The 18,946-nt window shown below is 38.3% G+C and overlaps 1 protein-coding gene across 3 annotated transcripts in view; it reads right to left on the bottom strand.

The window, feature by feature from the left end:
• LOC136864358 (uncharacterized) overlaps nt 1–18,946 on the bottom strand; it is a 333,471-nt gene that overhangs the window by 229,358 nt on the left and 85,167 nt on the right. For all 3 annotated transcript variants that reach the window (XM_067141257.2, XM_067141256.2, XM_067141255.2), the window contains exon 5: nt 2,870–3,059. In XM_067141257.2, coding sequence (XP_066997358.2) covers nt 2,870–3,059 — 190 coding nt within the window. The remainder of the gene's footprint in view (nt 1–2,869; nt 3,060–18,946) is intronic.

Genomic DNA, 18,946 nt, shown 5'->3' on the forward strand with positions numbered 1-18,946 from the left:
TTTACAATAATGGTTGAAATACTGCACTTTTCCATGCCAGTTACTTTTCCTTTACTTTATTACTTACCCTATCTTTCCACCAGTGTCTCTCTTTGACTTTCACATTTCCTGCTGTTCTACCACACACCTTTTCTGCATATCCAACCAGTGCTTCCTCAAATCTTTTCCATTCATCTTCAACATTCCCCATCTCCGTCCTGGGTACCAAGGGCATTATTTCCCTTTGAAATTCTTCTTGTACGCTTTTCTTCTTCAACTTCTATACTTTAATTCTTTTCTCTCTTCTTAACTGGGTTTTTCAATCTATCCCACTTTCAGTTTTCCTATCACAACTCTTATGATCACCAAAGGCTTCTTCAGGCATGGCTGTAACATCTAAAAGGTTCTTCCGGTGTTCCTTCTCAATGATTATATAATCAATCATGGTCTTTGTTCGTCTGCCTCCCCAACCATACCTTGTAATCTTCTGACTGTTCTTCCTAAACCCGGTATTTCCAACAATCATTTGGTTCCTCATGCAAAAATCCACCAACAAATCGCCTTCCGGATTTACATTTTGATATCCAAAGGGCCCCAGAACATCTTCCTTTCCTTGTCTTTCCATTCAAACTTGTGCATTTAGATCTCCCATCAATAGCACTTCCTTGTCTTCTGTCTCTCCACTTCCTCTAAAAAGTCCTCTAGATGTTCATCTATGCAACCCGTTTGCAGGACATACAACTGGAATAGATCTTTCATGCCATTTTCAAACTGGAGTCTCATCACCATCATCCTATCGCTGACGCATTTTGAACACCCCAATATTCTTGGATTTATTTTCTAAGTATGATGGCCACTCCATTTTTTTGCTTCAGGTCCACCGCTGTAATACAGCCTGTATCCTACTTTCAGAGGAATCCCTCCCGTACCCCTCTTTTTCGTCCCACACAGTCCAAGTATGGCTGTATCTTTTTTTTTTTTTTTCATGAAGTCTACCACTTGTCTCTTTCCCATCAGTGTCAGGACATTTACTGTCACAATCTTGATGTAGTTGCCCACTTCTTACAGTTCTCCCAGCACAGCTTTTAGCAGGGGATGCCCTAACCTTTTCTGAGGCACCATATCTGCTTTATCCATGTAGGCTATTGTTACGATGGGCTTGCCACACCCAAAGCTGTACATTTTTATTTACTTTTTGAATGGTATGTGTGGAATTTGTGTTCATTTCATTCACCAAATTGGCGAGTTTCTTTTTAATTTCGTATCTTGTATCATTGTTGTCCAATGGGAAGCTTGGCGCTATACTGGACTACCTTGGCTATTGTCATTATGTCTTTTTCTTCGTGGCAATTAGGCCAATTGAATTTAAGGCCTTTTTTTTCCTTTACAATTTTTTTTTTTTTGCTAGGGGCTTTACGTCGCACCGACACAGATAGGTCTTATGGCGACGATGGGATAGGCAAGGCCTAGGAGTTGGAAGGAAGCAGCCGTGGCCTTAATTAAGGCACAGCCCCAGCATTTGCCTGGTGTGAAAATGGGAAACCACGGAAAACCATCTTCAGGGCTGCCGATAGTGGGATTCGAACCTACTATCTCCCGGATGCAAGCTCAAAGCCGCCTCTACGCACACGGCCAACTTGCACTTTACAAAATTGTGAAAAACTATACAAAAATAGTTTTGTACAATTTTGTACGAAGTTCAACCATCAATACGAATTCAACGAGATTCATAGTCTGTAATTTAAGGCCCTTGTTGAGCAAAATTAATGCGTCTTCAGAAAATTCTATGTTGGATAAATTAATTTTAAGCGGAGTGTTATTTAAATAAATAACATCTAGGTTAGCATGACAATTTTAAATATTTTATCAGGATACAAATACTCAGGATCCTGGATATTTTGATCATTGAGTACAGGATGATGATGCCCAAAATGTGGGCAAAACATTTCCCGTAAAAACATTAATAATGTAAAGTGCGTTATGTAAATAAAACCATATTGATATTGAAACGGTGGACTGTCAAAAAGTGTTCTTTTGGAAAAATATAAGTTGCTGAACATGGACCCAACGATGAGATGTATAACTCCTAATTTGAGACCATTATCAGAGTTCTTCCACACAGCTGCAGCATACTTTTGTCAAGCCCATAGTTTATCCTGATCACTTAGTTTCGTTACAAAGTATGCCTAATAAACATTTTTTACAATGTCAGTAATGTTTCTTTGTTGTTTCTTCACAGTATACACTCCACAAATGTAACAAACGTTATCAGCTGAACAGCCCCTTGAGGTCATTTTATGTACTCAATGTTTGTTTCACCTTAAGAAATTAACTCACTACAACTGTAGTAAAACTACTTGTTGCAAAGAAATCTACACTGGAATAACAACCATCTCACTAAGCATTCTAGTGGCAACTGACTTCAGAAGAGAACAACAACAACAACAACAACAACAGAACTGCACTTGTACAACAATGCATCCTGCATTAGGTCAGAATTCTTTCATTTTCATGAAACAAATACCAGAAGGGGTGTACAAATGGCATAACAAACATGTATTTTATGCAGGCCTTAAAATTAAAATACTGATTTGTGCAAAAATGGGGCATGATAGTATTTCAAAATTATTATTTATTTATTTCTCACTCAAACTTCACTCCTTTCTGATTCTTATCAATAGAGTTTGATTTTTGAACAGATTGTAGATAATCCTACTTTCTCAGCATCTGATCTCAATCACCTTCAGAATCTCTAACAGCTTCAACCAATCAACACAATGACATAATCCTTTCATACCTACAAATAATGTCAAACATTACCATGACCTTCATTATCATATAGCAGTATTTAAAAAAATCCTTGTGAATTTAACATATGAAAGAAACTTACCCAGCTCATGGAGATACATGCAGTCAGGTTTGGGACAAGTTTGATTTTTCATAAAATGAGAGCAATATTTTGTCGTTCCTAATGAAGCTTTGATTGCCCTGCCATCAACCACTATGTTATTGACAGCTTGGATTGCCCTTAACGTGTCTTCAGCTCTATGATAAGTCACATAGGCACTTGCACTTGGACCCTAGAAGAGGAGAACTAATACAGAATTTCAAAACAGGAACAGTGGTCTATGAAAGTTAAATTCACATTTTGAAATATATTCCGAAGAGACACACTGAAAAGTATTTAATGTTAGAAAAACTTCCACAGCAAAACATATCTCCCAATTTCAACATATTTGTTAATGAAGAGACTTAAAAATAATAAAAAAAGTGCCACACACAAAAGTACAGCAGATAGCATTCATGTGTGTGACTGAAAACAGTGATATAAAAATGTTTAACTAACACATAGTATAAAATACACAATTCTGACACCATATTTTTAGTAATTTTTTTTTTCAGGCTGTCATTACAATGAGGTCACCACTCATGAAGATGTTTACAGTCAAAAAATCTACACTACACTTCATGTAGATTTACTGACTAAGGGCCAGTTGTACCACCTACGGGTAAAGTAGCGCGTAACTTGCCCTCCGTGTAAAAGGATATTTCCGTTCGACCACTCCTGTGTAGCGATATCGGCAGCATAAATCTTAGTTACCCGGCGCACAATTTATCGGCCACTTCGAGGGTCCGATAAGACTTTACTTGCTGGGCAAGTTTTGAGAGCTGAAATTTATTAGCTGTATTTTTTGTGACAAAGTTTAAATTAGCTGAGTATGTTGACAAAGGCATGATACCGTAACAGTGATCGGTTTTGTATTGCAGGATTCTGAACATGAACGCTTCCCTCAAGTTGCAACGGTCACACCAGCCTCTCGTATCTACGTCGGGGACACATGTCAAGCTTTTGCAAAGAAACTACAAAGATACAAAATCAAAACCTATTTGGAAATCATCTCAAATGAGCTTTAATTTTCTGATGTTAATTTTTCAGACACCAGGTATAAGTCATTATATGTATCTGGATCACCCTAAGCATTCTCATAGCGTAATAGATAAGGTGCTTACTTTGTAGTATGAGGTACAAAGGTTCGAGTCCTCATTATGCCGAATTTCTTATATTTTCATAATTAGCTATTTATTGAACTGCATGTCTCTGTTCATATGTTAGTTTTTTGATATTATATTTCACTGAAATGTTTAATCACTATTATGTCTACTAGAAAAGTGCTTTATATGTGTACTACATATAGAAAGTGATGTTATGATTAATTCCAATCATCACTGATCTCTATTTAGGACTGTCGCCCAGGTGGCAGATTCCCTATCAATTGTTTACCTAGTCTTCTCCTAAATGATTTCAAAGAACTTGGAAATTTATTGAATATTTCCCTTGATAAACTATTCCATTCCCAAAATTAGTTTTCCTATAGATGGATATTTACCTCAATTTGTTCTTTCTCTTCCAACTTTATTTTCATAAAGTTAAACATTAGAATGAAACACATTATCAATAAATGGAAGCATGTGGAACTAAACAAGATCACGGAGCTAATTGCAAATAGAGGATCGTGGAGATAATCAAAACACAGACGTCTGCAGATAGGATGCTCGAAGGCAATAGGTCCATAAGGAAGATGTGGGTATATACGTATATGGAAGTACATAAGAGAGTTAAGAACAATGGCAGGGAACAAAAATAAATTTGCAATTTGAATTTAAATTAAAAAAGACAAATGCCCAGTTTCTGGAACGCGAGATATCGAACCTATAGCAGTATCGAATGCTTAACTTGTGTTTTGGCATTGAACAAATGTAAGATGCATCTATCAGTTCGATAAATCGTCTGCCGACTTAGAAGGCCCTGAGCAGGAGACATATTTATTAACATGGTGGGTGTGTGAGCAGTACTTCAGTATTGGCAGCTGATATTGTGTTTGTAAACATTTTCTATGGCTTTCTCATCTTCTTCTGACAAAGATACTGTAGAAAGGGTCAACATTCTAGAACGACCACGATTATGTCATCGTTGGCCTAATGTTCTAAATGAAGTATAGTGAAAGTGAATTCAAAGACAGATTCAGGCTAAACAAACAAATGTACTGTCATACGTTTGGTTGACGTTATAGGAGAAACCATTGTCCCCTGGTGATCAAATATTAATTTTTTTTGCTAGGGGCTTTACGTCGCACCGACACAGATAGGTCTTCTGGCGACGATGGGAGAGGAAAGGGCTAGGAGTTGGAAGGAAGCGGACGTGGCCTTAATTAAGGTACAGCCCCAGCATTTGCCTGGTGTGAAAATGGGAAACCACGGAAAACCATTTTCAGAGCTGCCGATAGTGGGATTCGAACCTACTATCTCCCGGATGCAAGCTCACAGCCGTGCGCCTCTACGCGCACGGCCAACTCGCCCGGTCAAATATTAATTATGATAGCCTTCAACACTACTGAGTCTTATCACATTTGTATCTGTGACTGCATATGTGTCCATAAAAGCACTGGTACCAGTAACTGATTACACCTTTATCGTAGTATGCCTAGTGCAGGCCTCTTACATTGGTAGTGAGTATATACTTTTGTCGTGAGATTGTTTTTAATTAACGATATTACATTACAGGTTGTGTATTTATGTTAATTACCCAATATTTATCGTTGTACTGTGGTCAAACAATGTTCATACTTTGGAATAAAAGGGAACAGATTCACTATAGGCTCAGTGCAAACTGGGTCGCACGTGACATGTGCTGTTGCTGTGCATATTTCACTAGAAATCCTCCATGTCAAATTCTTCTGACTGTCCTTAAACACTACGAAACCAGAGGTGCCAACTTTGAAATGGATTATCAGTAATCCCCCTCTGCCCCCGAGAAAATTTTTGAGTCAAGTCCAAAGCATACTCCTTCCTTCTTGATAATGACACCTTTTTTGCCCTTCCCGCTAGCAATCTATCCAAAAGTATATCATACTAGCAAGATACCCGTGCTTTGCTACGGTATTATAATGACATTTATAACTGAATGCTTAACGTTTTATATATAATCCACCGAAATTCGCGATCTAACTCGTTTTCTGAGAGAATCTGCCAAAATTCGTGATCTGACTCGTTTTCTGAGAGATTACGGCAAAGTTCCTCCCATTTTTCAATCTTTCTTTCCAGCAATCGATTTCGTACTCCCCGGGCTATGTCCCGGTATTCCACCCGGCCAGTTGGGTCTCTAAATCTTTGCCATCTTTTCCTATAAGCATTTTTTTTTTTGCTAGGGGCTTTACGTCGCACCGACACAGATAGGTCTTATGGCGACGATGGGATAGGAAAGGACTAGGAGTTGGAAGGAAGCGGCCGTGGCCTTAAGTAAGGTACAGCCCCAGCATTTGCCTGGTGTGAAAATGGGAAACCATGGAAAACCATTTTCAGGGCTGCCGATAGTGGGATTCGAACCTACTATCTCCCGGATGCAAGCTCACAGCCGCGCGCCTCTACGCGCACGGCCAACTCGCCCGGTTATAAGCATTTTAATATGGATCAAATCCTTGAAGAGATCCGGCGTGGTGTCGACTTGGGTGCCTTGGCGGTACTGAACCCGTGGCCGGACTGCAATCATAGTCATTACCCGGCCAGGACCCGTTTCCAGTGCGGTCCGCACATTTTGACGACGGTCCAGAACATTATTATTATTATTATTATTATTATTATTAGGGTGCGTGATATTAGTTGAATTTAGGTTATTATTATTATTATTATTATTATTATTATTATTATTATTATTATTATTATTTACTATTATTGATGGTCTGGAACCCACAGAAAGATGCAAGACCGCTACTTGGCTTTAAATTACATCCTCTGCCATTGTTATTGCTGACAATGTGACCAGCACCATCGTCACGCGTAGGAAAGTGCGCGAAATTTCTGGCGACACGAATGATGTATTTCCGTGAATATTTGACCTCATTATAGAGGTGAACAATTGCACGGTCAATATCGTTCGTATCGTTTATTTCAAATGTGTTTAATTTTTTATTTATATGCCAGGAGAATCTACTGTAATCTAACTTTATGTACTCCAAAGGAAAAGATGATTCTTGAAAACGAACCCAGGAAAGATAAAAAATGATCAGTTTATGATCAGAATAAGTACATTATGAACAGTAAAATCAATTGGTCTCAACTACTTTTTCACCCCACTGCCGTTAAATTGATTCCCCCCCCCCAAAAGAAGGCGTGTTCCCTTATGTTTAAAAGGAGATTCCAAATACCAATGTTCACGTCTGTTACCTTCAGTTCTGAGATATAAGTATCCCCATAAAGAGAATTCACTTTTTTTCACGTCCTTTCTCACCCCTCCCTTAAGTGAATTTCCCGATAAAAATACTTGTATCTTTAATAGTAAAGGATCTTCAAAAAACCAATTATCACGACCCTAAAATCTTCAGTTTTTGAGATATGTCTCCACATAAAAGGAATTCAACTCCTTTTCACCCCCGCTCCCCAAAATGATTCCGCCCAAAATCGCTTTCTTACTTGTTTTTAAAGGAGATCCAAATATCAATTTTAAGTCTGTAACAAATTTAGTTTTTATTAGATGTAAGTATCCTCATACAGTTAATTCAAATAATTTTTCAATTTTTCACCTCCCCCGCCCCCTCACTGGATTTTCTGAGAATACGTGTTTCTTTAATTTTAAAGCAGATTCCAAATACCAATTTTCACATCTGCAAAATGTTTTGTTTTTGAGATAAAAGTATCCTCATACAAATAATTCATATAATTTTTCGATTTCCCTCCTCCCTTTAGGTGGATTTCCGGAAACAAAAAATCGTATTCCTTTATTTTTAAAGGAAATTCCAAATACCAAATTTCACGCCTGTAAAATCTTCAGCTTTTGAGATATCAGTATCCTAATTAAAAGAATTCAACCCCATTTTCAGTCACTTTTATGCCTCCACCCAAGTGGTTTTTCAGAAAACAAAAAATACATGTTTATTTTCAATAGAGATAAAAAAATACTATTTTTCACTGTAGAAATGCTCATTTTAAAATTTCATCCCCTTTTAGTTCCCCTTAAGTGGAGTTTCCAAAAACAAATCACCTATGTCTCTTTACGCTTACAGGAGATTCCAAATACCAATTTTTACGTCTGGTAACATTTTAGGATTCTGAAATATACTGTAGATAGTCTTTCTAAAAATTCACCCCAATTTGTCACTCCTGTTTAACCCATTAATTAGATTTTCCAAAAACAAAAAAATACTTGTTTCTTTATTTTCAAAGGAGATCCCAAATATCAATTTTCAGGTCTGTAATATATTCTGTTTCTAAGATATAAGTATCCCCATTTAAGGCATACAACCCCTTTTCACCCTTCTTCACCGCTCCTATTGGGATTTTCCGAAAACAAAAAAATATGCATTTCTTTATTTTTAAAAGGGATTCTAAATACCAACGTTTACATCTGTACACTTTAAAAGTTTTGAGATGTATATGCACTCATTTTAAAAATGAACCCCTCTTTTCAATCCCCATTAATTGGATTTTACAAAAACAAAAAATACGTGCTTCTTTATTTTTAAAGGAGATCCCAAACACCAATTTTCAGGTCCGTAATAGCTTCAGTTTCTGAGGTATAAGTATCTTTATTAAAGGCATTCAAACCTGTTTTTCACCCTTTTCCACCCTTATTATAGGGAATTTTGCAAAACAAAAAATACGCGTTTCTTTATTTTTAATGAAGATTCTAAATACCAATTTTTACATCTGTAAACTTTCAAAGTTTTGAGATATAGGTACACTCATTTTAAAAATTCACCCCCCTTTTCACCTCCTGTTAATTGGATTTTCCAAAAAAAAAATATATGTGTTTCTTTATTTTTAAAAGAGATCAAAAGTACCAATTTTCAGGTCTGTAATATCTTCTGTTTCTGAGATGTAAGTATCCTCGTTTAAGGCATTCAACCCCTTTTCACCCTTCTTCACCGCTCCTATTGGGATTTTCCGAAAACAATAAAATATGTGTTTATTTTTAAAAGGGATTCTAAATACCAACTTTTACATCTATAAACTTTCAAAGTTTTGAGATATAGATACACTCATTTTAAAAATTCACACCTCTTTTCACCCTCCTATTAATTGGATTACACAACAACATTTGCAAGCAACCTGTTGGTTCTGTGATAAAACATTCCGTGTAGCTTGTTTTTCATGCAGCAGCTGCTTTTCAGTGTAATTTTTCTTGAAGCATCCTTCCAACTCTGATGACATTTTCGTTTTCTGAACCACAAGCGATACCAGTGCAGTTGTGCTTAATGTAGGCCTCACTTCTTTCTCAATCTTTCTGTCAACTGTCAGGTACACCTAACACAGCAAATACAACATTACTGAAGGATTTGTAGTGGAGAAGAGCAGCGCCTGAGCTCCTTCATTCACAATGAATTTTACAATGCTTATGTGTAGCAAAAGGAATTCACGATCGAATAAGTATCGTTGCCAACTCGCAAGCATTGAAATAAAGACAATTTCGGAGAAAAGCTCAAGAGGACTGAACATTTTTTCCTTTTCTTTTGTTTCCGTCGAAAATTATTTTTTCGTGATAATGTCAGCTTTTCCTTAATAATTTCCCCTTTGACTGTAACTCCGTAATCGTGAGGTGAAATCCGTAATAATTGTGGACAATCCGTAATTGTTGACACCTCTGCGAAACTGATATCCATGTCTGCAAGAACTAGTCAATTAATTTCTCGCAGCATGGCAAAGAGGAGATAATAGGAGCTGCATGGAAAGCTCAAATGTGATGCATTACTTGTGCGCATGCGCCTGACAGTCTAGGGAACATACCTAATGCACATAAACAAAGCTGTGCGAGGGGTGGCATCTAGTGTGTATTTATGAAACTTGATCACGCCAATAGTTAACAGTTTGATAAGTTAGCTGCTATTCCGCTGTGCAATGCAGCGAGAATTTATCGAGCCGACAGTTGTAACAAATCAATAGCTATCGGAAAGATCTCACCATTCTAGAAACCGGGCAAAAGAGAACCTGCGTACCTTCTATTTTGGAGTGAGCGCCTACCAGGGAAATGCCTTCTGAAACGCTGCCTTACTTGACAGCTTATAACTGGCATAAGAAAATGTAAACTATAAACCTTGAGATTTTAATAATGTTATTTGTTTTACGTCCCACTAACTACTTTTACAGTTTTCGGAGACGCCGAGGTGCCTGAATTTAGTCCCGCAGGAGTTCTTTTACGTGCCAGTAAATCTACAGACACGAGGCTGTCGTATTTGAGCACCTTCAAATACCACCGGACTGAGCCAGGATCGAACCTGCCAAGTTGGGGTCAGAAGGCCAGCCCCTCAACCGTCTGAGCCACTCAGCCCGGCCAAACCTCGAGATTTTTTTAAGATGATGATGATGCTGGTTGTTTAAAGGGGCCTAACATCGAGGTCATCGGCCCCTAATGGTACGAAATGAAACAACAAAAAATTCAAATTCATCCATTGACCAAAATAAAATAAAAAATGTCATGAAGAATGAATGGATGGACATGAACCCTACAAAAAAAAAAAAAAAAAAAACCAAAACAGTGGATCAGACTCAAAAAGAAGGTAGTTAGAGTATTACTGACCAAGGGACCATTTATTAAGCACAATGATGCTTAATGTCTGAAGGGGTGCTAAATTCACGTCTAAGGCTCCACAGAATGGTACATGTCGCGAGTAAAGTAGAACCATGGTATTTGTCTTTTTGGGGTACTGATCAAAAGTAGCAAAGACTCACGGTGGTCCACACAAGATGGTACTACTCACAAGTATTGGAATTCGTACAGGGAATGCAGACCTATGGTGTTGCTCACACAATGGCGCCACTCATAGCCAACACCGGTAAGGTTCCTCACCTAGGTGTACTAGTCATGGGCGCCGGTATTCCCAGGGTGTTCCTCACATAGTGGGTACCAATCACAGGCAACGCTGACCCACGGTGCCGCTCATATAGTGGTACAACTCACAGGCTACGCCCAGACCCGCGGTGTTGCTCACATGGGTACAACGCACGGGTACTGGAATCCACCAAGCCAGGCTTTTTACTGCAACTAATAACAAACCTATTTCGTACCAATTTAGTGATACTACTCGCAAGTACATGTAACCCATGGTGTTCCCCGCATGATGGTACGAATCAAGAGTAGTTTCATGGTTCTAATTCAATCATCCCTTGGTCGCCCCTTGTAGTCGCCTCTTACAACAGGCAGGGGATACCGCGGGTGTATTCTACATGTGCGTCCCCCACCCGCAGGGGATCAAGATTTTAGGCTCAATTAGGTACTGATTTTGAACCTCACAGATTAACCTCACGGAAGCTTGACATAAGTCGTTGTCCGTAACTCTACAGACTTCCCTGATCAGGCTTGTTGGTGATCAGCAGATGCAAGCACAGGAAAATAAGACAATCGAAATGAGCTTCATATATCTAATGATAGATAGCACCTCAGTCGAAAGAGAGAAGTCTCTGAAAATCAGCCTAGCCAACCCAGTATATCTGTCTAGCTCTGGGTAGCTACCTAGCGCTTACGTGGATGTGGTAGCATGCAAGCCAAAGTACCAGCTGATTTAAACCTCCGGGTAGTTTATCTCCTGCGTAGCTGCCATCTAGTTTACCAGCAGATGTTTGAACTGGCCCTTAATAGTTTACTCTATTCCAGAGTAGGTACCAGGCAAGACAGTCAATGACCATACCAAACACAAACCAAGCATGAAATTGTTGAGAGAGAGAGAGAGAGAGAGAGAGAGAGAGAGAGAGAGAGAGAGAGAGAGAGTGTAAATGTAAACCTTGATGGGCTACATAGCCAATTGTTCAGATCTTAGACTTTATAACCATGCCTGAAACAGCTTTTTGCAGAGATTACAAGGCACAGACAGCAAAGCTGAAAGCAGCCAGAATTATGATAAACTCATATGAATAATGCAATGTATATGCAACATAAAACTAATACAATGATATTGATGAGAATTACAGCAATTACCTAATTCACAAACACACTAAATATGAAACATACAGAACATTATAAACCAGTATGTGCAAATCATTACTCAAACTACTACTATATTGAGTTTAATGAGAATTTATGATCTATTCACAATCACACTATCATTCACTTATCATGATTCACCCCATTGTTTTATGCATCTAAGAGATACTTTCTGAATGAAGACTTGAATGACTAATGAATTTATGTTGCAGATATCTTTGGAACTATGTTCCATAACCTAGTTTCCATTACAATAAATGAGTGATTATAGGCAACTGACATGCTAACGGGAATGGCAAGGATGGTAACCTAGCATGTATTATGCTGGTGAAAAAAAAGAAAGGTAATGGAAAGATCTCTCAATTAGGGGTCTGAACATCAAGTCTGCTACAAGAAGATTTCAGAGTACTAAATTTCAGAAAAGTTGCTTGTAATAAGGTGTGATGTGTGTCATAAACAACTAACCCCATGGTAAACAACCTTGATGGGCCCTGGCCTACCAAGGAACTGCTGCTAAGCTCAAAGGGCTAAAGATTATGAGGTGCCACGCAGTCAACAGGACGGTTATTCTTGGCTTCCTAGACTAAGGCTTCTAACTCACCGTCAGATAGCTATTCAACTGTAATCATGTAGGCTGAGCGGACCTTGAACCATCCCTCAGCTTGAGGTAAAAATCCCGACCTGGCCAGGAATCAAACACGGGGCCCCCGGTTAAGAGGCAGGCACGCTGCCCTTAGACCGCGGGACCAGCACGTGTTGAAGTGCAGGGAAAATATAAATGCAAATGTAAAAGATCCACCAATTCAATACATCATATATTCAGATAAAATTATTACCTGACAGCAAGGACTAGTGACCCTGTGACCCTTTATCTGAATATATGATGTACTGAATTCGTGGATCCTTTACATTTGCATTTGTACATGTTTAGTGACTTCGATATGGAATCAAAATGAAATTTTTAATATCTAAAGGGAAAATATAAATCTGGTGCAGGAATACATGGTTCGTTGTACTTTCCTAATTTGTTCATTAGTTGAATCACAGTAATAGAATATTGGAGAAGCTACAGTTTTTATACACCTGATCTTCATATTTAATTGCAATAGGTTTTGGTGGTATTTCAGAGGATGAAGCGAAGCACATACTCTGTTACAGATACGAGCGATATGTTCATTCCAATTTAGATTCTCATTTATAATGAGATTAGATTATTTATCGAAATTTCATATGAATTTATGGTACCAGATAGAGAGCGTAATGTTACCTGCTGTTCACAAATTGTGTATCAAATATCATTTCTGATCTTCAATATGGTAGAGTTGAGCTGTGACCCTCTACAAAGCCTAACTGTAAAAAGTGAAATAAAGAATATTTATTTAAAATACTTTGTTAGTTGCCGATGAATCATCCATTCAAAGGGTTTGGAGAGAGATTAAAGTATATGGACAGGCCAATAGTCTGATAAATCAACAGCTGGGGACTCTTGTTACTGGATTAATGATGGCATCTTTCTATATCCTTGGGCATGTTCCAGAAGTGAGGCAGAAATTGTGTATGCCAGCAATTGCTGGGTGGTGATGATAATATGGCAGGATCTACAATTTTGTTTGGAGACCTTGGAGGGGTGATCCAGCTTGGCCTCCCCAGTCGCAAATAATGTCAACTAGTAGGGCCCACCAGCTCGCCTCAGCTGGCAACCAGTAAGAGACAAGACAGGCATGGGTTGGCTGGCCCATCTGCTACCACCACCATTACATCGATGGAGGCCTCACAGCAGTGTAGTAAGGGGGCTCGATATGTAAACAGAGCATTCTAGCGGCTCCTCCTTGTCCGAAGTGTCTGGAAGGGCTGCCCCACCCCCTATAAAAGACGGGCCGAAGAAGCTTTTGTGGTTCAGTTCGAACTCAGTGAGCGATTGAGAGTTGAGGAGTGCTACAGTCACAGGTTCAGTAGTGTAACTAAGGACGGTGCTGTGAAGTGTGTGTACTGGTGTTAATACTGGATCAGAATGTTACAGTGTCGTTGGAGCACTGCAAGATGTCTGACAGAACAGTGCAGCTGAACAAAGAGGGATAACAAAAGAAGTGTGCAATGTGTGCGGGTGAACTCTGCACAGAGTACGGAGTTGTGCGACTGTGTTGCGTGTCCATAAACTGTGGAATGTGTGGCCGTTAAGTTGTACAGTATAATAATAATAATAATAATAATAATAATAATGATAATAATTGTACCGGGCGGTACACCTCCATGCCGCTAGTTCAAATATTGCGCCAATCGAAACTCCTCTACAGGAGAAAGCCTGAACTTTAAAAAACTGTATTAACTCAACAGTTTCTCAGAAGATGGCTCTCTGTGAATTTTGAAGTGTGTTTGTTTGTCATTGATCAAGAAGTGTGGACGTTCTCTACCAGATGTCTCTACAAAAAAACTATGATCATGCACTCTGGTGCAAAGGAATGTACCTTCTTGAAGAAATTTTGTATTCATAAGTTTTGTCTTTACTAAATTTTGTTCTGTGCTTTGTGGGTTGGCAATATTAATCCTTTCTATCCGCCTGGTTTGAACTTAGCCAATCCCGAATTTCGTTAATTATATTCTCAGCCAATCATGTATGTCTTCTTCGATATGGATATGTAGCTCTAAGCTATCCAATAAAGTTGAGGGGGTGTGTCTACTCATTCTTGAAAGGTCTCGAATTTTCCACGAGGGTATAAAAACTGCTGCTTTTCTTGTCTCCGGGCCACTAGTATAACATCTAACTCAGTGAGTGGATATGTAGCAGGGGGCGGGAAGCGCCTCTTTCTTCAAGCAGCAGTTCTTCTACAAGGTAATGGCCTTTTAACATCTTTATTTCTTGCTAGCTCAGCAGTCTAACTCTCGGGGAGGGTTCCAATCCTTTAATATGTAACCCATCTCTTTAAAATGTAAATTCCTTTTCTGTCTATGTAAAATCTACAAATCTCTTTTGCTGTAAAGCGGGGATTGAGAGTGCTTTACCCTTTTGAGTTCCCCTTCATTTTGAAATTGAGGCGACTACGTTTTCATAACCGTTTCTTCTCTTCCTTAATGTATTAAAGTTTTCTCATACGAGTCACCTCTCTAGCTTGGGATTAGCCCCTGTATTATCGGCCTAGCGCCACATAGGTTTTAGTGTAGGAGTGCAAGTAATCGCCTCCATTCAATTTTGTATTTTGGGCCATTTATTTAACTCGTTTTGTTTTCCTCCCTGAGAAGGCCCAGTAGATTGGGTACGAGGTACCCCTGTACCATTATATGTGTGCCTTGAGGGCAGTTAGTGTGAAGTCTGCTTATGGCCTCCTGTTAGGCTTGAACGTTGAGAGTGGGTCTGCTCTTTCCTAAATTTGATCTCTGTGTGCCTCTAGGAGGCTTAACATTGTGATTAGGAGCAAGTGCTCCTTGGCATGATGGGGTTTTCTGCCCCTTTGTTCAATTTTGTACCTTGGTAAAGTTGGGCTAATAGCTCAAGGATTGTGATTGTGGGGCTCGAAGCCCAGTCCTTGTAATAATCCCCTAACACTTGTCATTTCTTTGTATCTGATTTTGGCTTGTTGTTGACTTGTTAAGTTTTCAAATTCTATGTCACCATTGTTAAGTTTTGAAAATATAACCTTTGTTGAAATTTTAATTCATCTTTCGAACTTGTAGTTAGACCCATTCCAGCCCGCACCTTCTTTCACCTCCGCCTACCACGGATAACTCCGTAACAATAATAATAATAATAATGATGATAATAATAATAATAATAATAATAATAATAATAACAATAACAACAACAACAACACAACAGGTATATAATAATGTTAAAAGCACCTCTGCTGGCAGTCCAAAAAAAAAGTATGTGGTACTTATGCCATCAGGAAAGGTATGATAAAAAGAGGCACCATGATAGAATAACAGAGTGAATGATAAAGAAAGGCAGGGAAAGGAAGAAAATGTGGAAAGAATGGAAAACAAGAAAGGCTGAAGAATGTAGCAGAACAATGAATCAAAACTGAATACGTAAGAAGAGTTGCTGAAGAAAAAGGATTTGTTATCACTTGGGAAAAAAGAGAGAATTTGAAAAACGGAAGGAATTATATAAAACATAAAAAATGGCAGAAGTGAAATAATGATAATCTGTTTGTGAAAGAAAAAAGGTGAAGTGGCATTGACAACACCATCAGAATTCAAAAGCATAAAGGAAGAAAAATTCGATGGTCCAGCTTCCTGGTTAAATGGTTAGTGCACTGGCTGTGGGGTTTAATTCCCAGCCAGGTCGGGGATTTTAACTTTCGTCAGTTAATTCTGATGGCTCGGGGGCCGAGTGTGTGCATAGTCTTCAACAACAGAATTCGTCATACATAGGGCTCCATCCTCACAGAGGAGCAGGTCAACTACAGACATCAAATCAAAAGATCTTCATTAGGCCTCTCAAGATGTCATTTCCTATCATTATCCTATTATCATTATCATCATTATTATGTGGTTGTATACAGTAATCATATACAAGGTTGACATCAGGAAGGACATCCAGTCATAAAACTGGGCAAGATGATACAGTAATCACACGTTCAACTTTTGAGAAGTTGAGAAGACAATGTTACAGCAGAGGTGGAACTGATGGTTAAGAGGAAGAAAGTATGGAAAATCCTGAAATAGCAGATGAAGTTACAGTAGAAAGATATGGGCATTTGAAACTTTGGGATTGCAGTGGATATTAAGGCTGATCAAAAGTGTATGGAAAAAGAAACAGGTAATTATTATATCAGTGGCAAAATTAGTACTAGTGAGAATAATATACCGCTGAAATATGTGTATTATTGTGCTGTTCTCGTTTATTTGACCATTCTATTCATGCTACCATGCGGCTTCTTGGAAGGTTTTGCTCCTAGAAAACCAGCAAAAGCGATCATGAAGGTGGTGAGATTCCTACAGCTTGGAACAAGCATTTCTTAGTAAGCATTTATTAGTTACAAAAAATATGCAATGCTTACTTATACAGGGTTTATTCAATGTAACTACGAGTTTTGTCTATACATTGCTCAGAATTGAAAAAGAACGATATTTTGGCCGTGTCCATAGTAACATGGAAACAAACCCTTTAATTTCCCATCATCCCTGTCTGTATGCACGAGAGTCACAAAAAAGGCTGAATAGTATTTAATGAAAGTCTGTATATAAAATCAGGGAATGAGGCACTACAATCTAGACTATAAATAATTTTATTCGCTCCGAGTGAAATGGTGGTATAGGGGAAGGCCTAAAATTTAATTCTCAAATATTTATGTTATTAGTGGTCCTATAGATAAATTCTACATAGCCAAAGTTACACAGAACTAAATTTCCGGTTGTTTATGTTTTGCACATTTTTACCGTACCAGCAATGATAAAGACATTCATGAATTTCGATTTTTGTAGTTAAGTCCATATCAGCGCCAAATCACGAGAAAATGGGGGAACAGAATTTAATGAAAATCGGTATGTAAAGTCTGGGAATGAGGTACTACAATCTAGGCTACAAATAAATTTTATTTACACTGGATGAAATGGTAGTTTAGGGGAAAGTGCCTAAAATTTAATTTCTGAAATACCTGTGTTATTAGTCCTATTGAAAAATATTACAAACAAAATTTATAGAGAATACAAGCTCTGATCATTTATGTCTTACACAGTTTTACCCTACCAACTATATAACAGAATTCATGTATTTAGACCTTTGACACTTAGTCCATATCAATGCCGAGCATTGCTAACATGTAAATTTTTTAAAAAATTATGTTAACTGGCGATGTTTTCTGTCATGATTGTCTTAAAGTGTAAAACCGTGTGATCATTGGTCCATATCAACAAGGAAAATTGTGAAGACGATTATAAAAAATGAGAAAAATTGTGAAAGAATGACTGCTTTATGAACAAGCCAAGAGGGAGTCATGAAAGAAGGAAGGACTCCCTTTACATTAGGTAGATGCCCTAATATCACAGAGTCTGAAGAAAACTCAATGTGAAGGTCTACCATATTGTAAGCTCATAAAACTGATCAACAATAACATTATATTGACCACTGTTTTGATGTGATTTGTCTCTTCTGTTGCCACTCATCTCCAATAGATGGGATTACTGCTGCATCCTGAGTTAAACAGCCTGCCTGAAACTTGGCAGAAAAGAGCTGGGGAGTTAGATACCTTTGCACATGCTATATGATTGACTGTCAACGACCGGTACTACAGCTAGTAACTGTATACGTGTTAAACAACTGTATAAGGACTTTTTTTGTTAGTAAGACTGTTGATGTATGGATTCTAGATAAGATGGCTCAGAATAAGTTTTAGCCATTAATGCAATATGTTCATCTAATGTAAGGGACCCTGGCTTTCTGCAAAACAGCAAGGATGGTAAATCACTGGTAATTCTGCTGTCTCAGGCATCTTTCACACTTCAGGTAGATTGGACCATGTCCGAACAGGGTGAGACCAAGCCTAGCAAGTGTGTATTCACATAGGATGTGCCGATTGGTCAGTCAAAAGAGTCCGTGTCCAAGAACTGGGGCATCGGTATGTCTCTAACACCGGCTGCTGTTTTATTGCTCCTAGATAGTTTATGGTGGGAAATAGGTTTTTAAAGGAGATGTTATTGACTTGAATGTTGAGTGAGAGAAGTACCGAGAATTTCAAACATTAAGGTAGATGCACCCATGCCTGACCCTGTACTTATAGCTGACTGCCTAACTTAAGACATGAAAAAATGAGAATATCTCCACTCATACTTAATTTCTTTTTGCATCAGTTTGTAGTTTAAATGTTCCTCTCTGGAAGAAAAAAAAAAAAAAAAGAGTTTGCAGTAATTAAAATTATGATCTAGATCTACAAGTTCTTTGTATGAAGGGGAGCATCAGAAAACAAAGTTTGGAGGGAACCTTAGCATTTTTCATAAGGAGGTTAGTGCAAGTAAATAAGGTATTATATTTTGGGTTTTGAAAGTTAAATCAATGTTTGTTAG

This window comes from Anabrus simplex, chromosome 2, assembly GCF_040414725.1.
Source record: "Anabrus simplex isolate iqAnaSimp1 chromosome 2, ASM4041472v1, whole genome shotgun sequence".
Classification (NCBI taxonomy): Eukaryota; Metazoa; Arthropoda; class Insecta; order Orthoptera; family Tettigoniidae; genus Anabrus; species Anabrus simplex.